This window comes from Cololabis saira, chromosome 12 (assembly GCF_033807715.1).
Source record: "Cololabis saira isolate AMF1-May2022 chromosome 12, fColSai1.1, whole genome shotgun sequence".
Lineage (NCBI taxonomy): Eukaryota > Metazoa > Chordata > Actinopteri > Beloniformes > Belonidae > Cololabis > Cololabis saira.
Window position 1 is genome coordinate 9092697 of NC_084598.1, and position 21902 is coordinate 9114598.

Below are 21902 nucleotides of genomic sequence, written 5' to 3' on the forward strand. Positions count from 1 at the left end.
GGCCTGAAGTGCGCACCACGGAGGTTTGACAACAATCTGGCGAGGAGTGGTGGAAAAGCCAGTGTAGATATACTGCAGTGGTGAGGCTCCTTTTAAGAAATGAGACTCTCTAGCGCCACCCTTCACCACGACGGCCGTTGGGGGTACTGCAGCCAACAGTGAAGCCGGCACGGGAGAACGGGGAGAACGCACATGCAGCGTCATGTGACGTCACATCCGCAGCCCAGCGCGGGAAAATCGGGACCGAATTGCAGCACATTTTGCAGCACACAGCCTGTTCAAGGCAACGGAGAGATACACTAGAGGGCTCATTCTTTTGGGTTTGGAACGCTTCATCTGACATTATTACTAGAAAACTTAAAATGTATACAGATTTTTTTCATAAATCCTGCCTCAATCCGGCCTCAAGCTCCTTTAAAAAATCCCAAAATATCTGTACCGTTTCTGATTGGGTGGGCACTGCGCATAATTTTTAGACATAACAATGAACGCATACCGCAAAAGTTGTGTCTCGCGGAGGAACCCGACGTCCCAGCAAAATGAGAAGAGAAAAAAGAGTTGTTCCGAACAGTACAGCACAATGATAAAAACGAAATCACATTATGGGCGATTTTTATTATTTCACTTTAGTTTATAATTCATCTTCATTGTGGCATCATATAACACTGTTTTAGTCATTTTTGTGCACTTTTCGGCTCATTATATTGTATTTTTCTACATATTTGGGAAGACGAGGTTGCGCCAACATTGTATGACGTCAGGTTTGTTTACATCAGGGGCCGCTGTTATTGGTCCAGCGCGATCACGTGAAGCGTCCGAAGCGTCCGAAGCGCTCCTCGACACAGGCGCCGCTGGAAATAGTCCCGCTATTAAAATAACGATCTTGAAAATACTTCCCAAAAATCCGAGTTCAAACTTTTATCCTATGCTTAACATAAATAGCTCTTTTTTTTAAAGTGAAAAGAATTTACACGCAGGAGGTGGGAACGAGATGAAACGAAAAGGTGGGTGACCTGACGGCCTACAGCAGACAGCGCACACACTGAAGGCTGATTTATGGTTCCGCGTTACACCAACGCAGAGCCTACGGCGCAGGGTACGCGACGACCCGCACCGTAGGTGGAAATGCGGTCTTTTTTTTGCTATTAAAACATGATTTGTAATTTGAATTTGCAACACTTAAACTACAAATAGTAGTTTTTGACGTGACATCAGAGATTGCGCATGCTCTCTGTGAAAGGATGAGGCAAATCGGGTCGCAGCACTGCTTCAACTGTGCGATGCCTTCACGAGGAGCGACCAGGATTTCAAACATGCTTGATTTTCTTGCGACCTCACGATTTGTGATCGGGAGCTCGTCGTGAGGTGTTAATCTCTCGTCGTTACCCCACGTACACTGCACGAGGCACGAGCAACGATTGGGTCAAAATCGGGCCCGATCAAAAAAAAGCCGCACGACTGGAAAATCGGCTCAAAACGAGCCGATAATCGCACAGTGTCTGCCCGGCTTAAGTGAACGACGCAAACGCAGTTCAAACAGCAGGTGTATCCGCTCCTTTAATCTGATTGGTTTACGAGTAAATCGTCCCCCATGTGGGGTGCGCTCTTATGATTACGAAATTTCGTGTATAAAGTCGAAATTTCGTGAATAAAGTCGGAATTTTGAGAATAAAGTTGAAATGCATTTCGACTTTTTTCTCGAAATTGTACTTCGACATTAATCTCGACATTTCCACTTTTTTCTCGACATGTCCACTTTTTTCTCGAAATCGTGCTTCAACATTAATCTCGACATTTCGATTTTTTTCTCGACATTTTGACTTTTTTCTCGAAGTCCATAATGAAAAAAAAATCTTCCTCCTCTAAAATATTATTTTTGTTTTTCTCCTGCCTGGCCCTAATACTCTTCCGTAGGAGAGGAGATCACTGCTCTGCTTTTCTTGTGATCTCGGTAAAGAAAACAGCACGATCGGAGATGGTTTGTCTGGCCGTTAAACCAGAGCTGTCGGGAGACTGGAGAGCTCCAAGTCCTGCCGATGCAGCAACTGATGATGAGAAACAGCGGAGATATTTATGTATTACAGGTGTCTTTCAGGAGAACGAGCCTGTCGACGCGTCAAATGACGGGGAGAATATACTTGCTGTTTAGAATGCGACCTGCAGTTCTCGCTCTGGCCGCGAGTGGTGCTGGTCCAGTTCAGACACCAGCTGACCACAAGTGACCGGACGCGGAGGTCGGAAACAAGCAGCTTGTATCCTCACATTTATGATGTGACATTGCCACCACACAGAGACAAACGTGTCAAAACAGCAGGGGCAGATCAACACATTCCCGGTGCAGATAGAGTCGTGCTCATGGGAAGATGATGGTGATGGTGCTGGTGGGGAGTTTTGTCCACCGATCATCAATCATCTGAGCTGGATACAGAGGTTCTTCAGTTATCAGTCGACCGACACGACTTTGCTCCAGATATTTCGGTAAATTAATCTCCTGAAGACATGCCTGTGCCCGCTCCACCTGGCTGCTGCAGTTCGTCCCTGTCAGGTAGAAGGATGACGGCCAACTCTCTGCTGCGTCTGTCTGGTTCTGAGCTGAATCAGCGGGACAATCCCATGTTGTCAAACCAAACGGAGCAAATACGGAAATATCTCCGCTGTTTCTCATCATCAGTTGCTGCATCGGCAGGACTAAGAACTCTCCAGTCTCCTGACGGCTCTGGTTGAACGGCCCGACAAACTTTCTCCGACCGCACTGTTTTCTTTGCCGAGATCCCAAGAAAAGTAGAGCAGTGATCTCCTCTCCATCCCGTGTTGCTGTCTTGTTTATTTATCTTTATTCCACCAACTCGAAATATTGAATCACTTTTCTAAGCAAACGGCGTGATCGCAGTTCAAACAGCAGGTGTATCCGGCCCTTTAATCTGATTGGTTTATGAGTAAATCGTCCCCCACGTGGGGTGCACTCTTATGATTGTCTGAAACAAAGAAAGACATCTGACTGGTTGCAGATCCGTCTGTGTTAAAAAAAAACGTATTTGTGGATGGAGTCAAGTCAGGGGAGTCTCAAAAGTCACACGCAAATCCAGCGCAGCTCACAGACAAAAAAAAAGTTTGTAAATCAGGTTATATTGTGTGCGCATCAAAAATACATTTGTGTATCTTGCCCTACGCACGTGTGAATTGTTCTCTGCATTTGTGAATTTTGTCCTGTGCATTTATGAAACGGTGTGTGCATTTGCAAATTATGAGACTGTTATATTTCCATACTTGTGGATCTTTGTGGAACATTTCTGTGGATCTTTGTCCTCTTATCTGTCCTTAACTCAGTGTGTGTCTTTCTCAGTCCTCTGGCTGCAGGTTGGATGTCTCATATTCATCATGTTGTTGTTTTCTCTGCTGATTTCTGTTCATCCTTTCAACTGCTGCCATATCCTTGTGCAGTTCCATCATTTGTTACCTGACCATCAATTCAAGTAGTCTTTTGTAGATTATTTTATCCAGTTCAAGTTGCAATAAATTAGGGTTTCAATTATTTGTATTATTTCTTCTTTCTCAAAGGTAAGTTTAGATTAATTTAAAGTTGTGCCATCAAATTTGTCAAGCAGAAATGAAAAAAAGCAAATCTTGTTCAATTAAATGTGATGCAATTTAGAAATTTGGCTTGGCTACATGGTTAAAAAAAGAGAGGGAGGAAAAAGATGAATCTAAGGATATTAAAAGCATCAAAGTCCTAAATGATGATGAAAAAAAAAGAGGAAGTAGTTTTTGTTTGAGTCTCCTGCTTTTTTCTCTCACTGTGTCTCTCTGGCGCAGTAATACACAGCTGTGTCCTCAGTCCTCAGACTGTTCATCTGGAGATAAACTTTACTGCTGGAGTCATCTCTGGAGATGGTGAATCGATCCTTCACGGACTGAGAGTAATAGAAATGAGAACTTCCAGTCTGTACAAAAGCAATCCACTCCAGTCCTTTTCCAGGAGCCTGTCTGATCCAGTTCATGTGATAATTGCTGAATGTGAATCCAGAGGCTGTACAGGTCAGTCTGTGGGAGTCTCCAGGTCTTTTAACCACTGGTTCAGACTCTATCAGAGTCTGGCCATCAACACCTGTCAAGACTAAAAAGAAATACATCTCATTCATTACTTTGTTACAACAAATGAAACATTTTAACATCAAGATCACTGACAGTCTTCACCTGCCCAGCAGATAGTTACAAGCAGCAGTCCTGTCCTGTAATCCATCATGTTAAACTGGAGTTTCACTGTAATCTGTCCTCTTGCAGTCACTTAAGTAGAGGAAAACGTCTGAGATTTACATCGACTCCTCCTCACATCAAGGATGCAGTTTCATCAGACTTGAACTGTTATGGAAATGAACTCATTTTAATGTGCTATTAAAATCAGCACTGATGCAAAGAGGAAAGTATTTCCCCTATTTAATTATTACATCTAAATGTATTCATATTTCAATCAGGTAAAACCATAAAGTTTATTTGGATGAAGCTTCATTGTTAGTGATACTTCTACATGGAGGAACATAGAGTTAGAGAAATTAAAAGGACCTGATACAATTACAGCATTTGATGGCTGAGGATAAAAATAGTTTTACTTTTTAATTAATTACATTACAAATATAGCTGAACAAATATTTCACAGTGTTGCAACCATAAGATTTTGAGTCTGTTCTTTAATATAATCAACATTTTTCTTCCCGTCTTGGACACATGGATGAAGATACAATATTTCTGAGTGACAATTTCTGGTCAGCAGACATTTTTTGTTCCATGTGATCCAGAAGTGAGATGTACTGTAGCCAGTGAAGATTTTAACAAAGTAAACTAAAGGTTAAAACTGTTCAAAATGTTTTGAGAGTATTTGAAAAAAACCCAACTCAAATGAGGTCAAAATTGAACAGTTTCATCTCCTCAGTCAGAACAGACTGCAGACGTCTACTGCTCAGTTCAACAGCATGTTGAGGTGCGAGGGCTCCTCCTGTGGTGGATTCATGTGTTCAGGCTCTGAGGTTTTTGTTCAGGTCTGCTGATGTTTGTGTCACTGTGACTCTGGCACAGAAATACACAGCAGAGTCTTCAGGCTGCATGTTCTGTCCATTCAGAGTCACTGTTTTACTGGAAGTGTCCAAGTCAATACTGAACTTGGTTTTCAGTGAATCTTTGTAGTAAGAGTCTCCAGTATATTTCATCCCGATCCATTCCAGTCCTTTCCCTGCTGGTTGTCGGATCCAAGCTGTGTAGTAGCCACTGAGAGCATAAGAGACCTGACAGCTGATGGTCAGACGATGACCTGGCTGCACAGTCACAGAGACCGGCTGAGTCAGCTGTTCACACTTCACACCTGGGGAGGAAAACATGTTAATTATTGAACAGTGATCAGAGTTGTATGATGATAATGTCAGTGTTTGTGTCTCAGTCAGACTCACAGCATCCAGCAACCAGCAGCAGCAGAGCTACAGAGAACATGTTGGCATTGAAGGTGTTTTGATGGGAACTTCCCTTTTTGTGCTGTTGTCGGCTTTTGATGAACTCTGTCTGCTTTATTTTGCATAAAACACCACCTGTTTTGTATTTTTTAAATAAATGAACTAGCATGTCATTGGTTTTAACTCTTGTGTCGTGGAATACATTTGCAAATATAACACAGACCAATGAAACTGATGAAAATTAGATGGAAAACATTTGAATGTGTCCAAGCTGCATATATTAATTTTATAGGTATTTCTTTAATATGTTGGGATTTGTTGACTCATCTCATCCTAATCCTTTATTAGATATTCTTATTAAAGTACATGTACTAAACACTTCATACCTGGTGTTGGTGGTGGGTCTGTAAATCAGTTTAATTTAGTGTTAAAATCTAAAAGCTATACTCAAGTAAAACTTAAGCATCTTCATGAAAAAGTCACTTAGCTATTGTAAATAAGATACATTTGTAAGTATGTAAATAAATAAGATGGAATGTTTATCACAAATATGTCCTGTACAAAATAAAACTATCAATAAATAAATACTATTGAAATCGGACTGTTTTTATCGTATCACATCACTTTTATTGTCATTCAGGCAGATTTCCTCAGAGATGCACTGCAGAACCAAATGACAATGCAGAGTCACCAATAAAAACATACAGAATTAAACTACCTGAGATACAACAAGTATAAAATACTGGCTGCGATAGTACAGTGAATAAGATAGATAAGTGTAGAACCAAGAAAACAAATAAGCACAATTTTTTTCAGTAGAGCGCGTTCGTCACATACACATTTCAGTCAATGTCTGGAAATCAACTTTCTCCGCATTTTAATCTAGTTTCCTCAATGTTGTGACCTTTTTTTTAAATAATCATCCCTTTATTTACCTGAATGACACCAAATGGGTTTGGCAGAAAACACATAAAGAGTTAAAGTGACTTAAAACCACGATCCACATGTGTTCAGAAGTAAACTGTTAGTATTTGTGTGTATAGTATATGTATTTGTGTTTGTGAATAAAATTCAGTAAATAACAGATCACAGTAAAGGTAGAGGTCTTAAAAAAGTCAAGTAAAGTTATTGTTCATTATTGTTTTTCTTTTGTTTTTTAACCTAGACCCTGGTGACATTGATGGAAAAAGCAGATTTGCATAAATATTTCAAACTTGAGTTTTGCATAAATTATTTTCTGGAAAAAGAAAACAGGAAAACTCTCAGAGCAGACAGACAACAACCAGCAGGCTAAGGAGTTTTTTATCCTGAAGTTGGAGTTGTTTCTCCTGACGCTTTTCACAAAACACAAAATGAGTCAACAGGACAGAAGTTTACTGACTGGAGATTTACATCAGAATACCATGAAGGAAGAGGCTCCTGTTATAGTTTAATGGATAAAAGGTATAGTAATAATGGATATATATATTTTTTTTTTTTAACTTTTACTTCCATATGTGTTCTAAACATCACTTGAGAGCAAATGTGACTTTTTTCCCCAAAATTTTACATTTACAGAAGTAATTTAACAAGATCTGCCTGACAGACACTAAATCAATAACTTTCCCTTGAAGATAATTTTATTGGTAAAATGAAATAAATAAAATGAACAGAATAAATGTATCACACACATCACACACACACATTAGATTTTATATTTTTGGCAATATTTTGTGCTTATATCCTACTTTTTTTTCCTGCTATACACCATAAAAGTAAGTCCAGCTTAATGGATATGTTTCTTCATTTATTTGTTATTTTTATTGACAAACTTCTTTTTCCAGAGACCCCTTGATGAAATGCAAAAAATGTCCTAAGAGTCCATGAAACTGAAATCCTACCAAAAAAGTTTTTGTACAGCTGCTCAACCAGATTCAAACACTGTGTCTCTCGAGCACAATAATAAACAGCAGAGTCTTCAGTCCTCAGACTGTTCATCTGCAGATACAGCTGATGTATGCAATCCACTCCAGTCTTTTTCCAGGAGCCTGTCGGATCCAGTTCATCCCAGCGCTGCTGAATGTGAATCCAGAGGCTGTACAGGTCAGTCTGTGTGAGTCTCCAGGTCTTTTAACCACTGGTTCAGACTCTGTCAGAGTCTGAGCATCAACACCTGAAAAACCATGAAAGACATAACATGCATCACATTACAGTAGTTGCAAAAATGAAGTTTATGAGATTAAGATCAGTGAAAATCTTCACCTGAGCTGTAGATAGTTAAAAGCAGCAGAACTGATCTATAATCCATCATGGTAACCTGAACGTTCACAGTTCTCTGTCATCATCACTGCAGTCACATAAGTACAGGTGGAAGTTTTCACATTTACATTGACTCCTCCTCACAAGAACAACTGAATGTTTAATAACCAAGAGTCATTTCACCAAAGTGTTGTTTACATGTTTCAGTTCAGTTTGTGGAAGACAATCACATCACTGATCATCACTGATCATCAATGATATCAAATATTTTGAAAAAAATCTAAAGCTTCTTATATTTTGATAATAAAGATGGTTATACTAGAAATTAAACTTAAGCTGAATAGTGCATTAGGTGGTTTAATTAAAAATGTATAGCAGATGAACTCATTTCAGATTCATATTTACTTTATACTAAATATTGATGATGTCAGTCAGTTCATTTCTACATAATATAAACAGTTAATTACTTGATTGAAATGCTCTTGAACTCAGTGGTGTGACGGCTCCTCAGGTTGCCTCTGACAGGTTTGTGCAGCAAATATTCTCTCTGAGGGATTTTTGGTCAAACACAAAGTAATAATGATTGTTTAATGGTCACATCAGATTAGGTTAAGATACCACATCTGCTTCTAAACATTTGGATTGTTTTTTTTTATGTATAATTGCAGAGGGAAAATTAACTCTCTAAACATCAAGTCCCAGTTTATTGTGGGTGTTTTAAGCTAAAATATCTTCAGCATTAATGTGTTTACATGAAGTCTCTGATGGTTAATAATGTCATTTTGTTTCTGCTGTTGCAGCATTTACATAGTTTCTTTGTTTTCTAATTTATAATTCTAGTTATTCTGATTTTTAAAACGTTCATTGTCAAACTCCTTTTTATGTTTGCAGTAAAAACCGGTGGTGGTGTGAGGGCTCCTCCTCTGGTGGATTCATGTCACAAGTGTAAAGGCACTGAGAGGTTTTTGTTCAGGTCTGCTGATGTTTGTGTCACTGTGGGTCTCTGGCACAGAAATACACAGCAGAGTCTTCAGGCTGCATGTTCTGTCCATTCAGAGTCACTGTTTGACTGGAAGTGTCCAAGTCAATACTGAACTTAGTTTTCAATGAATCTTTGTAGTTAGAGCCCCCAGTATATTTCCACCCGATCCATTCCAGTCCTTTCCCTGCTGGTTGTCTGATCCAAGCTGTGTAGTAGCTGCCGAGAGAATAAGAGACCTGACAGCTGATGGTCAGACGATGACCTGGCTGCACAGTCACAGAGGCCGGCTGAGTCAGCTGTTCACACTTGACACCTGGGGAGGAAAATGTGTTAAATATATATATATATATATATATATATATATATATATATATATAAAAAGCCATTGTTAAGTGTACGATCAGTTTCTCTGTGAGACTTACAGGATCCTGCAACCAGCAGCAGCAGCAGCAGAGCTAGAGAGAACATGTTGCTACTGAAGGTGATCTGATGTGAGCTTCTCTTCTTTTACCACAACTGAGAGCATGACATCGAGTCTTTATGATGAAACCTGTCATGGGGTTTACTTTGCATAAAATGGCTCTGACAGATAATGACAGAGTCAAACCAAAATTTACATTTAGTTTGATTCTCATCAACATATATTTATCTTCACATCTGACATCTATGGAGGAACAAAAGCTCTATAATAAATAATTACTTCTGAGACTTTATTTCTCTGAATATGTTTGTAATGATGGTTAACTGAAGTACACTTCATGACGGAAAAGCAGAAAGAAAATCTTTGCTGACCTGGACATTACAAGTTTATTTCCAGCATTTGTTCTTCAGTGTAACCTGACCAGCAGAACTGGTGCTCATGATGTGTGTGTGTGTGTGTGTGTGTGTGTGTGTGTGTGTGTGTGTGTGTGTGTGTGTGTGTGTGTGTGTGTGTAGTTTGGTCATTAACACTTTTGCTCACCATTACTCGATAAATTGTAAATATTGACAATAATCTCCGAGCTTAGCACATAATTATCATGTTTTATGTGGTTGTTTTGTTGCTTCTTATCTGATAGTTCGGTCGATAATCATCTTTTTCCAGCAGGGCTGATGGGAGATCTCATCAGAACGTCATGAAGGAGGATCCTGTTAACAGTCTCTTATTATTATTAGTTGAATGCAGTTTCCCAACCCTGGTCCTCGGAGAACCCTGTGTTGCGTGTCTTAAAAATTACTTTTCTATTTTTTTTTTTTTTCATAAAGAAAGAAAGTAAATTATCTTTGGTGACAGATCAGAGAAGAGAATAAAAAACGAATTCATAACATTCACAAGAAACAGAATGAAAAAAGACTAAAATCCTGACTCCAAAAAGCAAAAATGAATACATTTATAGACCTCTGACAAATTTCAGTTTCTGGGCTTTTCAGACAAAATAACAAACAACAGAATTTTCAGTGTTTATATGAAAATCTTTGCCGTTTTGACATGTCGAGTTTTTGAACAGAGTTTCTCCTTTCTGTGTCACTGTGCCCTTCGAGCGCAATAATAAACAGCAGAGTCTTCAGTCCTCAGACTGTTCATCTGCAGATACAGCTGCTGTCTGTTATTGTCTCTGGAGACGGTGAAGCGGCCTTGAAATGACTGAGAGTAGTACCGGTATTGGCTACTGACACCAGCATCAGTTGCAATCCACTCCAGTCCTTTTCCAGGAGCCTGTCTGACCCAAGCAACAGCATAGCTGCTGAGTGAGAATCCAGAGACTGTACAAGTCAGTTTATGGGACTCTCCAGGTCTTTTAACCACTGATTCAGACTCTGTTAATGTCTGACCATCAACACCTGTCAATCGAAAAAAGACAATATCCATAAACAACACATCAACTTTCTGAAGTCAGATTTAATTCAGTCATTTAATATTTTCACCTGTCCAGCAGATCGTTAAAAGCAGCAGTCCTGTCCTGAATCCCATTGTGTCAACGGTGTTTTCACTTCTCTCTGTTGTTCACTGTGCAGTCAGATAAATAGAGACTGGAGATGAGAGGTTTGCATTAACTCCTCCTCATTGAATTAACAGCTCCAGACTGAACCAGGAATTACAGAACATTTATTTAACCACCAAACACAATCATGAGGTTATATGAAGCTGTGAAGTGAAAAATGGAGACAACTCTTCAGTGTGTTTAAATGTGAACCTTTACTTATGATTTTACAACTGAAGATGTCATTGTAAAAGATTTAAGGAAAACATCACAGAAGAAAGGAATTATCTAAATCAAATCACACATGAAAATGTGTATATACACTCACCAGCATACAGTAAATGTCATTATATACACAACAACAACTTTATTTTATGTCTGTTATCTGTTATCACGGGCTGCAGGAATTAAGACCCAAATGCAGCAGACCTGGAAACCACAGGAATATAATGCAAAAGATTAACAAGGAAGATTAGCCACTGGGACTAAAGAACTAAGCAGTAAAACAGTACAAGAACACGACAGAACAAAAGTGGGCTAACAGGGGAAAGACAAAGATGAGAGGATGTAAAGTCACAGGGGCCGAAGAGACACTGATGTGATCAGTGAGATTGGAGGCAACTCAGACAGAACTAAACACATAAAGAAACAGACTTTTAAGCTAAAACGTAGTGTACGTGAGGCAACCAGCATTATAAAAGGATGTAACAAAGGAGGTCTTCGTGATGATGATGGTGATGGAGTTTCTGCACTGTAGTAACTCTGCAGCTTAAAGTCTGCATACATTTGCAAAAACAGGAGGAAACACAGATCTTAATGATTTAATATTAATTGTGTTGTAGTAATTAACATGTAGTTCTGTCTTCCAGCAGTTTCACAGCTGATTGGGTTTTGACTGACATCTGCCTCCAAAGTCAAAGATGTTATATTAATGAATGTGTCTGTGTTAAGATGTGAGTACATGAAGGATGTGGGTGTAATTGTGTCATTCACTCATCTTTCCACATTTTCTACACCAGGGATCCTCAATTCTGGTCCTCGAGGGGCCGGTGACCTGCATGTTTTAGATGTTTCCTGCTTTTACACACCTGATTCTAATTAATGGTCATCATCAGCATGTCATGGAGGTCTGCTCAAGTCTGTTAATGACACAGTGACTTGTATCAGGATTTGTTAAAGCAGGGAAACATCTAAACATGCAGGACACCAGCCCTCAAGGACCAAAATTGAGGATCCCTGATCTAAAACATGCAGGATACAGGACCTCAAGGACTGGAACTGAAGAACCCTGTGATACAGCAACAGACATTAAAATGGCCTTAAACTCTTAGGGCCCGATTTACTAAAGGTTTGCGTGTGTTAAAACGTGTGCAAACTTGACAGCACCCGCAAACCAAAGTGCCAGCTGATCTACTAACAGCGTGCAAAGACGACTGCGTCTCTCAAATGCGCAAAATTGCACACGCAATTCAGTTAGTACTTTTGCCCTGATGAATAATCAATATGGGGCGTACCCGGCAGAAATCCTAAATACTGGGAGGGGAAGATGCAAATTGCTCCATTTACCACGCGCAATGAGATTTACCAAGCCTGAAAGTAATTGCGCGTATTGTGATTGTGTCTGTATTTAATACGTTCGAAAGGAAGGTGCTAATCTGCTGCTGTTATTGTGGCAAGGAGGCGACATCCAAAATCAAAGAATACGCAGAGAGAGAGTCTTTATTCTGCTGCATGCTATTTTAAAAATGGTTGCACAAGTTTTATTAAAGGCCACTTTTTCTTTAGTTCTCCGCCTTATATCTTCTCGTATTGTGCCCCCCTCCACTCGCCCACAAGCAGGCCAAGCCTTTGTGCCAAAATATTGTATTTTATTGATTATTTATCTTATTGAACGTGAAATCATCCTTCGTAAATTACATTTAATTAAAACCCGTTCCCTATTAATCACAAAACACAGGTTAAACATCATGATCAAATCCGCTCCGTCCCGCTGTGTCAGGATCAGCGCAGAGACTGCAGCTTCGCCTGAACCGACGGCGTAGCCGACGGCGTAGTGTCTCGGTGCGGTGTGCGTCGCCGCGTAGCCTACGCCGTCGGTTCTGCGTTGGTGTGACGCGGAACCATAAATCAGCCTTTAGTGTGCGCTCTTCACGCTGTTCTGAACACTTCTCTTCTTTCGGCCATATGATGGTCCCATCTGTCACACATTTACTGTCAGTGTTTGCTATATAATATATAATATTTGCAATAAACTGTGGACATCTGAATAAAAACTTAACTCATAAATAGATTGAATCAAAGCGCTCTCCAGCTCTGTGTCTGATTGTCTTTTTCTCCTCAGATCATGCCGAGCACCGCGGGGTCACGCAAACCCGACCAATTCAATATTAAAATCAAATTCGGTCCTGTGGCCCGTTTTTCTATTTCGTATTTTTGATCTGTGCCTAAAATTGAAATATGAAAAACCAGACGTTTTTCCGTTTTTTGTGTTACCAACTGCATTTATTCTATCGCAGGTTTTCTCCGATATTGCGTTTCTTTTGGTAATGTTTAAATTTCTTTGCTGTAGTTCATGAATGTGTTTATTTGCCTCTTCCACTAATATCTCTAACTCCAACTCTTCAAATTTCATTTTGCGCTTGTGACTTGTGATTGTGCATTCCATCCAGACTCTCCATGGCGCAGAGTTTGCGCTCGCAAACCTTAAGACACGCAACACCTCATTTAAATACAGCTGTTTGCACCTGTTATCAATTGCGCACGCAATCTTAGTTGATCACCCGCAAACCACACGCAAACAGCACGCGCAAACTTTTTCAGTGCACACGCAATTTAGTACTCTATTTACTTTATTTACTTTATTTAGGATCTTAGTAAATCGGGCCCTTAGTTGGGTGAGGGCTCCTCCTCTGGTGGGTTCATGTTACACATTTTCAGGCTCTGAGAGGTTTTTGTTCAGGTCTGCTGATGTTTGTGTCACTGTGGTATCTGGCACAATAATACACAGCAGAGTCTTCAGGCTGCATGTTCTGTCCATTCAGAGTCACCGTGTTGCTGGTAGAGTCTGCAGAAATGCTGAACTTGTTTTTAAGAGACTCTTTGTAGCCTGATGATTATCCAACTTTTGCATATCCAATCCACTCCAGTGCTTTCCCAGCAGGTTGTCTGAGCCAGTTTGTCCAATAGCTGCTCACAGAATAAGAGACCTGACAGCTGATGGTCAGACGATGACCTGGCTGCACAGTCACAGAGGCCGGCTGATTCAGCAGTTCACACTTCACACCTGTAAAAAAAGACAAACACGATTTCTGATCAAATATCTGGTTACATTAAAAATAGTTTATCATTATAAGTCTGAAGTGACTCACATCCCACTACTGACAACAGGAACACAGCTGCAAACATGTTTATGGATGAAACAAACCTCCTGTTCACTCGACTCACACTGTGACATGTTTTTATAGCCGATGGGAGGAACCACAATTTGCATAGACTCAAACAAATGACAATAATGTTTGATACTCTCTAAAATGAAAACTGCAATGAAATGATGATAAAGCAGAGTGAAACACCGACAGGATTAATTCTCTCATCAGAATATCATAACTTTATTTAACACAACCCAAATACAGTATGTTCATGCCACTCTGTGGAATTCAATCAATCAATCAATCAATCAATCAATCTTTATTTCTACAGCACTTTTACCAGATAAAATCACAAAGTGCTTTACAATAAAATGCAGAGTAAACTAAAATTAAATTAGTTAAAACACAGAGACTGAGATGGATGTAAAAATGACAAAAATAAAAGAAATGCATACACAAAAACAATTAAAATGAAAAACAAGTTGCCCCGTCAACTAAAAACTTGCTTAAATAAAAATGTATTCAGCTGTTTTATTAAAAGAGTCAACACTATTGGCCAGAAGCAGAACCGGAGGAAGAGCGTTCCACAGTCGAGGGGCAATGGATTAGAAAGCGTGATCTCCTCTAGTTTTAAAAAGTGTTATTGGGACGGATGAAAGGTTCTGATCTGAGGACTGAAGTGAAAGAGCTGAGGAATAAGGGGGTAAAAGATCACAAATGTATTTGGGGTCAGGGGTCTCCAACCCTGGTCCTCGAGTGGCCCTGCTCTTCAGCACACCTGATTCTGATTAATGGTCCTCATTAGTTCATAATCAAGGTCTGCACAGCTCTGTACACACCTTGAGTCAACACTATTAGATGCAGAAGCTGTTGACAATTGTCCATTAGAATCAAGTGTCCTGATGCAGGGAGACATCTAAAACACGCAGGACGGTGTGCCTCAAGGACCAGAGCTGGGAAACACTGTTTTAGAAAGTTCCTTGCACCAACCCACCAGCTTCTAATTAACACTCATTAACTTGTCATCAAGGTCCCTACAACTCTGTTGATGACGCAGCTACTTGTATCACGGTGTTGCTGAAGCAGGGTAGCATAAGACATGCAGGACAGGGGCCTTCCAGGACCAGGGTTGGGAAAAACTGATTAACAGAAAAGTTTATGTTTGAATCATAGCTGAATGCAGCAGTAAAACCAATAGGTGAGTTTTAGTTTTTAATTCAGTCTAGTCTTGATTGCCATGAATCTACCTTCAGAGATATAAGTAGATACATGAGACAGAAGAGAGAGAAGCTGAACACCCATGACCTTTACTTGTTCTTAAATCTTTGAATGATCTAATATAAGCAGCAGGTTTTTGTACAGCTGCTCAGTCAATTTGAGTCACTGTGGGTGTCGAGCGCAGTAATAAACAGCAGAGTCTTCAGTCCTCAGACTGTTCATCTGCAGATACAGCTGCTGTCTGTTATTGTCTCTGGAGACGGTGAACCGGCCTTGAAATGACTGAGAGTAGTATTTGGTACTGCCAGCATCATTAGTTGCAATCCACTCCAGTCCTTTTCCAGGAGCCTGTCTGACCCATCCCATCCAATAGCTGCTTAGTGAGAATCCAGAGACTGTACAAGTCAGTTTATGGGATTCTCCAGGTCTTTTAACCACTGATTCAGACTCTGTTAATGTCTGACTATCAGCACCTGTCAATGGAAAAGAAAGTAGTCATAAAATATACTTTAACAACTTTATAAATACAGATTCAACTCAGGGTCAGTTAACATTTTCACCTGTCCAGCAGATAGTTAAAAGCAGCAATCCTGTCCTGAATCCCATCGTGTCAAGTGTGTTCTCACTTTTCTCTGGTGTTCACTTTACAGTCAGATAAATAGAGACTGGAGATCTCAGTTTTGCATTGACTCCTCCTCGAAAATCAAACCGGTCCAGACTGAATCAGTGATGCTGCAGCGTCTGATTTACGACCACATAGATTCATGAGTTTATATAAAACCTAAGGGGAAACTAAGGAGGCAACTCTTCCCTGAGTTTATATGTAAAACCTGAATTCTGGTCTAGTTCTGTTCAGAATCTTGTTTACACCTGTACATGTTGATGAAGAAATGTCTTGAAAACAGGGTAAAAAATGTGCATTTTTTAAAGTAAAATTCATTGCTGAAAAATTGTGATTTATCTTCCACCTTTCGATTAACTCAAGTATCTTCACCAACTTTTTACAACTTTTTACAGATTAAAAAAATATGATCTTTCATGTTTCAAGGATCATCAATAAAACGACCTGCTGTTTCTGACTTGTTAGTTTGAGCAGTATGTGGATAACAACTCTGTAACTCCCTCTAGTGGTCAAAAAGGGAACTGCAATAAATGTTGCACTCGAAGTTTTGTAAAAAGTCCTAAAATAAGCAACGTTGTTAGTGGTCTCCACATGTATTTAATCTCTTTGAGTTTTAGAGAGTTTGTTTTTTATGTGGAGCAGATACAACCTCAAATGTGTTTTCTGTGAGTTTACTTGCTCTTGAACTCATGAGCATCAGTGTTTATCTCATTTTAGTTCCTACGGCTGTGGTGGCTGGTGGTTTGTGTGGTCACCTCCCACTCAGAAGGTTCTTGGTTTGGTTTCAATTACCAACGGTGCTGCAATAAGAAAAACAGTTCCTCAATATCTCTCACTCTTGTGTTGTAATCTGGAAAAACCATATTGTGTCAAATTAAAGACGTGTCAAATGTCAGGTTGTTTGTTGTTTTTATTATTTTATCCACAAAATACACATATAATAATTGTTAAAGTGGGAATAAATATCGCTTTTCAGGATATTCGCAGGAGTAGACATTTTATACAAAAATAAAAAAACTAAAAAGCTGTCAACAACAGCCCAAAAAAGAGGAACGTGGGTTTTTGTTCAGCTGCTGAACCAACTTCTATCTCTGTGTATCACGAGCACAGTAATAAACAGCAGAGTCTTCAGTCCTCAGACTGTTCATCTGCAGATACAGCTGCTGTCTGTTATTGTCTCTGGAGACGGTGAACCGGCCTTGAAATGACTGAGAGTAGAATTTGCCAGTACTGAGAGCTTCAATTGCAATCCACTCCAGTCCTTTTCCAGGAGCCTGTCTGACCCAGTGCATCCAATGGCTGCTGAGTGAGAATCCAGAGACTGTACAAGTCAGTTTATGGGACTCTCCAGGTCTTTTAACCACTGATTCAGACTCTGTTAATGTCTGACTATCAGCGCCTGTCAATGGAAAAGAAAGTAATCATAAAATATACTTTAACAACTTTATAAATACGGATTCAACTCAGGGTCAGTTAACATTTTCACCTGTCCAGCAGATAGTTAAAAGCAGCAATCCTGTCCTGAATCCCATCGTGTCAAGTGTGTTCTCACTTTTCTCTGGTGTTCACTTTACAGTCAGATAAATAGAGACTGGAGATCTCAGTTTTGCATTGACTCCTCCTCGAAAAATCAAACCGGTCCAGACTGAATCAGTGATGCTTGTATCTGATTTATGACCTCATAGATTCATGAGTTTATATAAAACCTAAGGGGAAACTAAGGAGGCAACTCTTCCCTGAGTTTATATGTAAAACCTGAATTCTGGTCTAGTTCTGTTCAGAATCTTGTTTACACCTGTAGATGTTGATGAAGAAATGTCTTGAAAACAGAGTAAAAAATGTGCATTTTTTAAGTAAAAATCATTGCTGAAAAATTGTGATTTATCTTCCACCTTTCGATTAACTCAAGTATCTTCACCAACTTTTTACAACTTTTTCCAGATTAAACAAATATGATCTTTCCTGTTTCAAGGATCATCAATAAAACGACCTGCTGTTTCTGACTTGTTAGTTTGAGCAGTATGTGGATAACAACTCTGTAACTCCCTCTAGAGGTCAAAAAGGGAACTGCAATAAATGTTGCACTCAAAATTTTGTAAAAAGTCCTAAAATAAGCAACGTTGTTAGTGGTCTCCACATGTATTTCATCTCTTTGAGTTTTAGAGAGTTTGTTTTTTATGTGGAGCAGATACAACCTCAAATGTGTTTTCTGTGAGTTTACTTGCTCTTGAACTCATGAGCATCAGTGTTTATCTCATTTTAGTTCCTACGGCTGTGGTGGCTGGTGGTTTGTGTGGTCACCTCCCACTCAGAAGGTTCTTGGTTTGGTTTCAATTACCAACAGTGCTGCAATAAGAAAAACAGTTCCTCAATATCTCTCACTCTTATATTGTAATCTGGAAAAACCATATTGTGTCAAATTAAAGACGTGTCAAATGTCAGGTTGTTTGTTGTTTTTATTATTTTATCCATGAAATACACATATAATAATTGTTAAAGTGGGAATAAATAACACTTTTCAGGATATTCGCAGGAGTAGAAATTCAATACAAAAATTAAAAAACTAAAAAGCTGTCAACAACAGCCCAAAAAAGAGGAATGGTGGGTTTTTGTCCAGCTGCTGAACCAACTTCTATCTCTGTGTATCACGAGCACAGTAATAAACAGCAGAGTCTTCAGTCCTCAGACTGTTCATCTGCAGATTCAGCAGCTGTCTGCTGTCGTCTCTGGAGATGGTGAACCGGCCTCGAACTGACTGAGAGTAGAATCTCCTGGAACCACTGCCGCTGTCGTGCCAAGCAATCCACTCCGGACCTTTCCCAGGAGCCTGTCTGATCCAGGCCATGTAGTTGTCTCTCAGCGTCAGTCCAGAAGCTGTACAGGTCAGTGTGTGGGATTCTCCAGGTCTTTTAACCACCGGTCCTGATTCTGTCAAGGTTTGACCACAAACACCTGCAAACAAATACAATGGAGAATTGAATGGCCTTTGTTTTTTCTTTTGTAATTAGGGCCCGAGCACTGAAAGTGCGAGGACCCTATTGTATCTGTGATGTTTATTATTATTATTATTATTATTATTATTATTCTCGCCGTAAATAAATTGCCTTTTTGGAGGCCTTAAAATGCTCCAAAACTCACCAAATTTTGCACACGCTTCCAGAGTCGCGTAAAATTACGTATTTTATGGGCGACAGGCATGGGTCCACAAGAATGGGCTCTATAGCGCCACCTATTTTATGTTTTTTGACGAGCCCCACAATATGGTTTGACTTACAGCAATGACCTTTATGTGAGTATTATATTAGACAAAGAGCTACAAAAAAGTCTTTTGGACCCATGGTCTAAGTTACACAGGAAGTCCGGCATTTTGAACAGAAAATGTCATTTTTCATGAATTCTGATCATTTCTAGGCCTCGTACTTTAACGAACTCCTCCTAGAGATTTTATCGAATTGGCTCACAACTTGGTTTGTACAATCTAGACACATGGCCGACGCTAAATTGCGAAGCTTTTAAGTTTCTGCCAGAGGGCGTGACCGTAGTGATCCGGCGAAGTTTGAGGTCATTTTTAAGCTTCGCCATCAAACATCAATTGGCTGTAATTCAGCAATACATGATTTGATGTTGTTGAAAACGTATGTGCATGATTGTAGGTTGAGCCTGAAGACATCTATGGTGGAATATTCAGGATCGGTTGTAGCGCCACCTGTTGGCACCAGGAATTGTCATGTCTTGTAGTATGCATCTGTGCTCCAAGCGAGATGAGTGTATTGATCTCAAAGTTGGTGAGATAATAGGTAAGACATTGACGATGACTGACAGAGAAAACTGTACGTTCTTATCGAAGGGCGTGGCCGTTTGAGGTAGTAAAATTTCGATGTCTCGCCATGAACATAAAAGTTGTTTTAACTTAAACATAATTGGTCAGAATCAACCCAAAATCAATACATGTAATCAGGCTTCCATTCTGAACAAGTGGATATGACAATCTTGGATGAACTCCATAGCGCCACCTTTTGGTCAGGTATACATTTTTTATCAAATTATGTGCTGTAATGGCTGTTTCGTTCATCCAATGTTAATGAAATCGACACATATGATTGTCAGTATGTTCCTTGTTGACCGTGTCGCGTATCGTGGTCAGAACTTGAAAGGAATTGGCATTTTTATGTCACTCTGTATTTCTGGAAAAATATTAATTAAAAATCAGAGATTTTGTGTAAGGAAAATTAAATGACAGTTTCAGATAGCTTACAACAGGACTAAAAAATCATACACTGGAACATATTATTTTTGAACAACTTCGTCACTCAAAAAATTTAAAAAATGAACTAATAACATAAAAAGCTATGTCTTTGTCACAAAATGTCAAAATTAACATCCGACTTCGTAGATATGTTGTTTACTATAATGAGAAAATATCATGTTAATCCCATAAGTCAAAGATACATGAGTGATTTTTCGTTAATATTTATGTCGAATGAATCATTGCCACCCTGTCTCAGACTGTCACACACGTGAACGCGCAACTGCAGCTCTGAGTTGGGGAAGAAAAAGGGGAGGGGGCGCGCTCCCGCGCGGCTCGCGCAGGGGGACGGGGGGGGCGGGGCGCTTATGCGCGCGCACCTCCTTGTGCATCAGTGTTGGGACCTAGATCCATGGTTGGGACGCCGTTATTTTTGCGGCAACTAATACTCTAACGCATTACTTTTTAAATTCAGTAACGCAGTTATCGTTACCAAAGGTGCGTTACTCCGTTATTTCTGGCTACAGTGAAGCCTTTCTTTGCCCACACGCGGAGACCGGAGGAAACGGAGTGTGTGCTTTCAAAAAAATGACGGTCATGGCGAGACCGCGGTGAAGTTAGTTTTAGGTTGGATATTCGACAGAAATGCCCCCAGAGCGAACGTCTGTCGAATATCCAACATAAAACTAACTTCACCGCGTCATGGAGAGCCGGAGACGGCGAGCTTCGCAACGTGAAGATATTGTCATTACAGTAAATTACTGTAAACTACCATATATGCAGAAACTACCATGATACGTGGCGAAACTACCATATATGCAGACAATGCAACTGCATAGGGGCCCGCGCGTGTCCAGGGTCCGCACGCGCAGGACTTTTTTTTTTTTAAGGTGTGTGTGTTTACGTCATTGTTATGGGCTGCAATATTTGGCGGCGATATTTGCGAAGAGGAAGAGTTGGCGAGTGAGGAGAGGAAAGGAGTGATGAGAGTTGAACAGTTCAATTAATTAATGACTTTGCCCAGCGAGGCCCGGAAAGTCAAACTGTAATGGTAAGTAATGCCCTTTATTATTAATATTTGTTATAGTGATCGTCTATCACTAGTTTGTTTGTGTTTATGCGTGTTTATTATGTTTTTATTTGTGGTGTGCCGCCGTGCCACCAAATTTCAATCTGTGCGCTGTGGGGGCGGACTGGCCATCTGTGTGATCTGGAGAATCACAGGACGGCCGGCGTGTCCGCGTGTACCTATCTACCATGGCCTCAGTGTTAGGGCTCGGCCAGGCGGGGCTTTATAAATATATGGGCTTTATAAATGTATTAAATACATGAGCGCGGAGTCGGCGTGGCGAGAAGCTCCGCGGCGACGAGCATGAGCCGGGCGCGCGCCTGCGGCAGTGAGTCGCGCTGTGAAGCTTGATTTATGGACCGCGTTGGACCGACGCAGAACTACGGCGTAGTTTTTTGCGTACCGCGTACCCTACGGCGTAAGCTCTGCGTCGATTTAACGCAGAACCATAAATCAGCCTTAAACCACACCTGCCAGTCAGTTTATCAGGAGGAGAAGTTAACGAACGGGGCTGCCAGTTGTTCATTGCTCGTTTTGTTAACTCTGTGAGCTTTGTTGGTTTGTTTGTTGGTTTGCTGGTGTTTTTTCCTCTCTGTGATTTTTAAGTTATTTATGAAGAAGTTCTGAGTTTCCTGTGAGGAAGGTTTTTTGTTCCCTGTGGGAGTTTTTCTATGTTTTTCTATTAAACTACGCCTAGTTTTGGCTAAAGTTTAACCTGGTTTGGTGTCGTGTGATTGGGTTCAGAGAGAACATCCATAAC

The 21902-nt window shown here is 40.1% G+C and overlaps 1 protein-coding gene and 1 gene segment (V, D, J or C); both read right to left on the reverse strand.

Moving 5' to 3' along the window:
• LOC133456792 (immunoglobulin mu heavy chain-like) overlaps positions 1–9126 on the reverse strand; it is a 33395-nt gene extending 24269 nt beyond the window's left edge. Inside the window, exons 1-2 of the mRNA XM_061735382.1 lie at positions 9081–9126; positions 5061–5353 (exon numbers count right to left, since the gene is read on the reverse strand). Coding sequence (XP_061591366.1) covers positions 5061–5353; positions 9081–9126 — 339 coding nt within the window. The remainder of the gene's footprint in view (positions 1–5060; positions 5354–9080) is intronic.
• A 1036-nt stretch (positions 9127–10162) lies between these two features.
• Positions 10163–14024, reverse strand: LOC133456197 (Ig heavy chain V region 914-like). The segment is given in 3 exon segments: positions 10163–10479; positions 13831–13902; positions 13988–14024. Coding segments are annotated over 3 exon segments (426 nt in total).
• Between the last annotated feature and the right edge of the window lie 7878 nt (positions 14025–21902).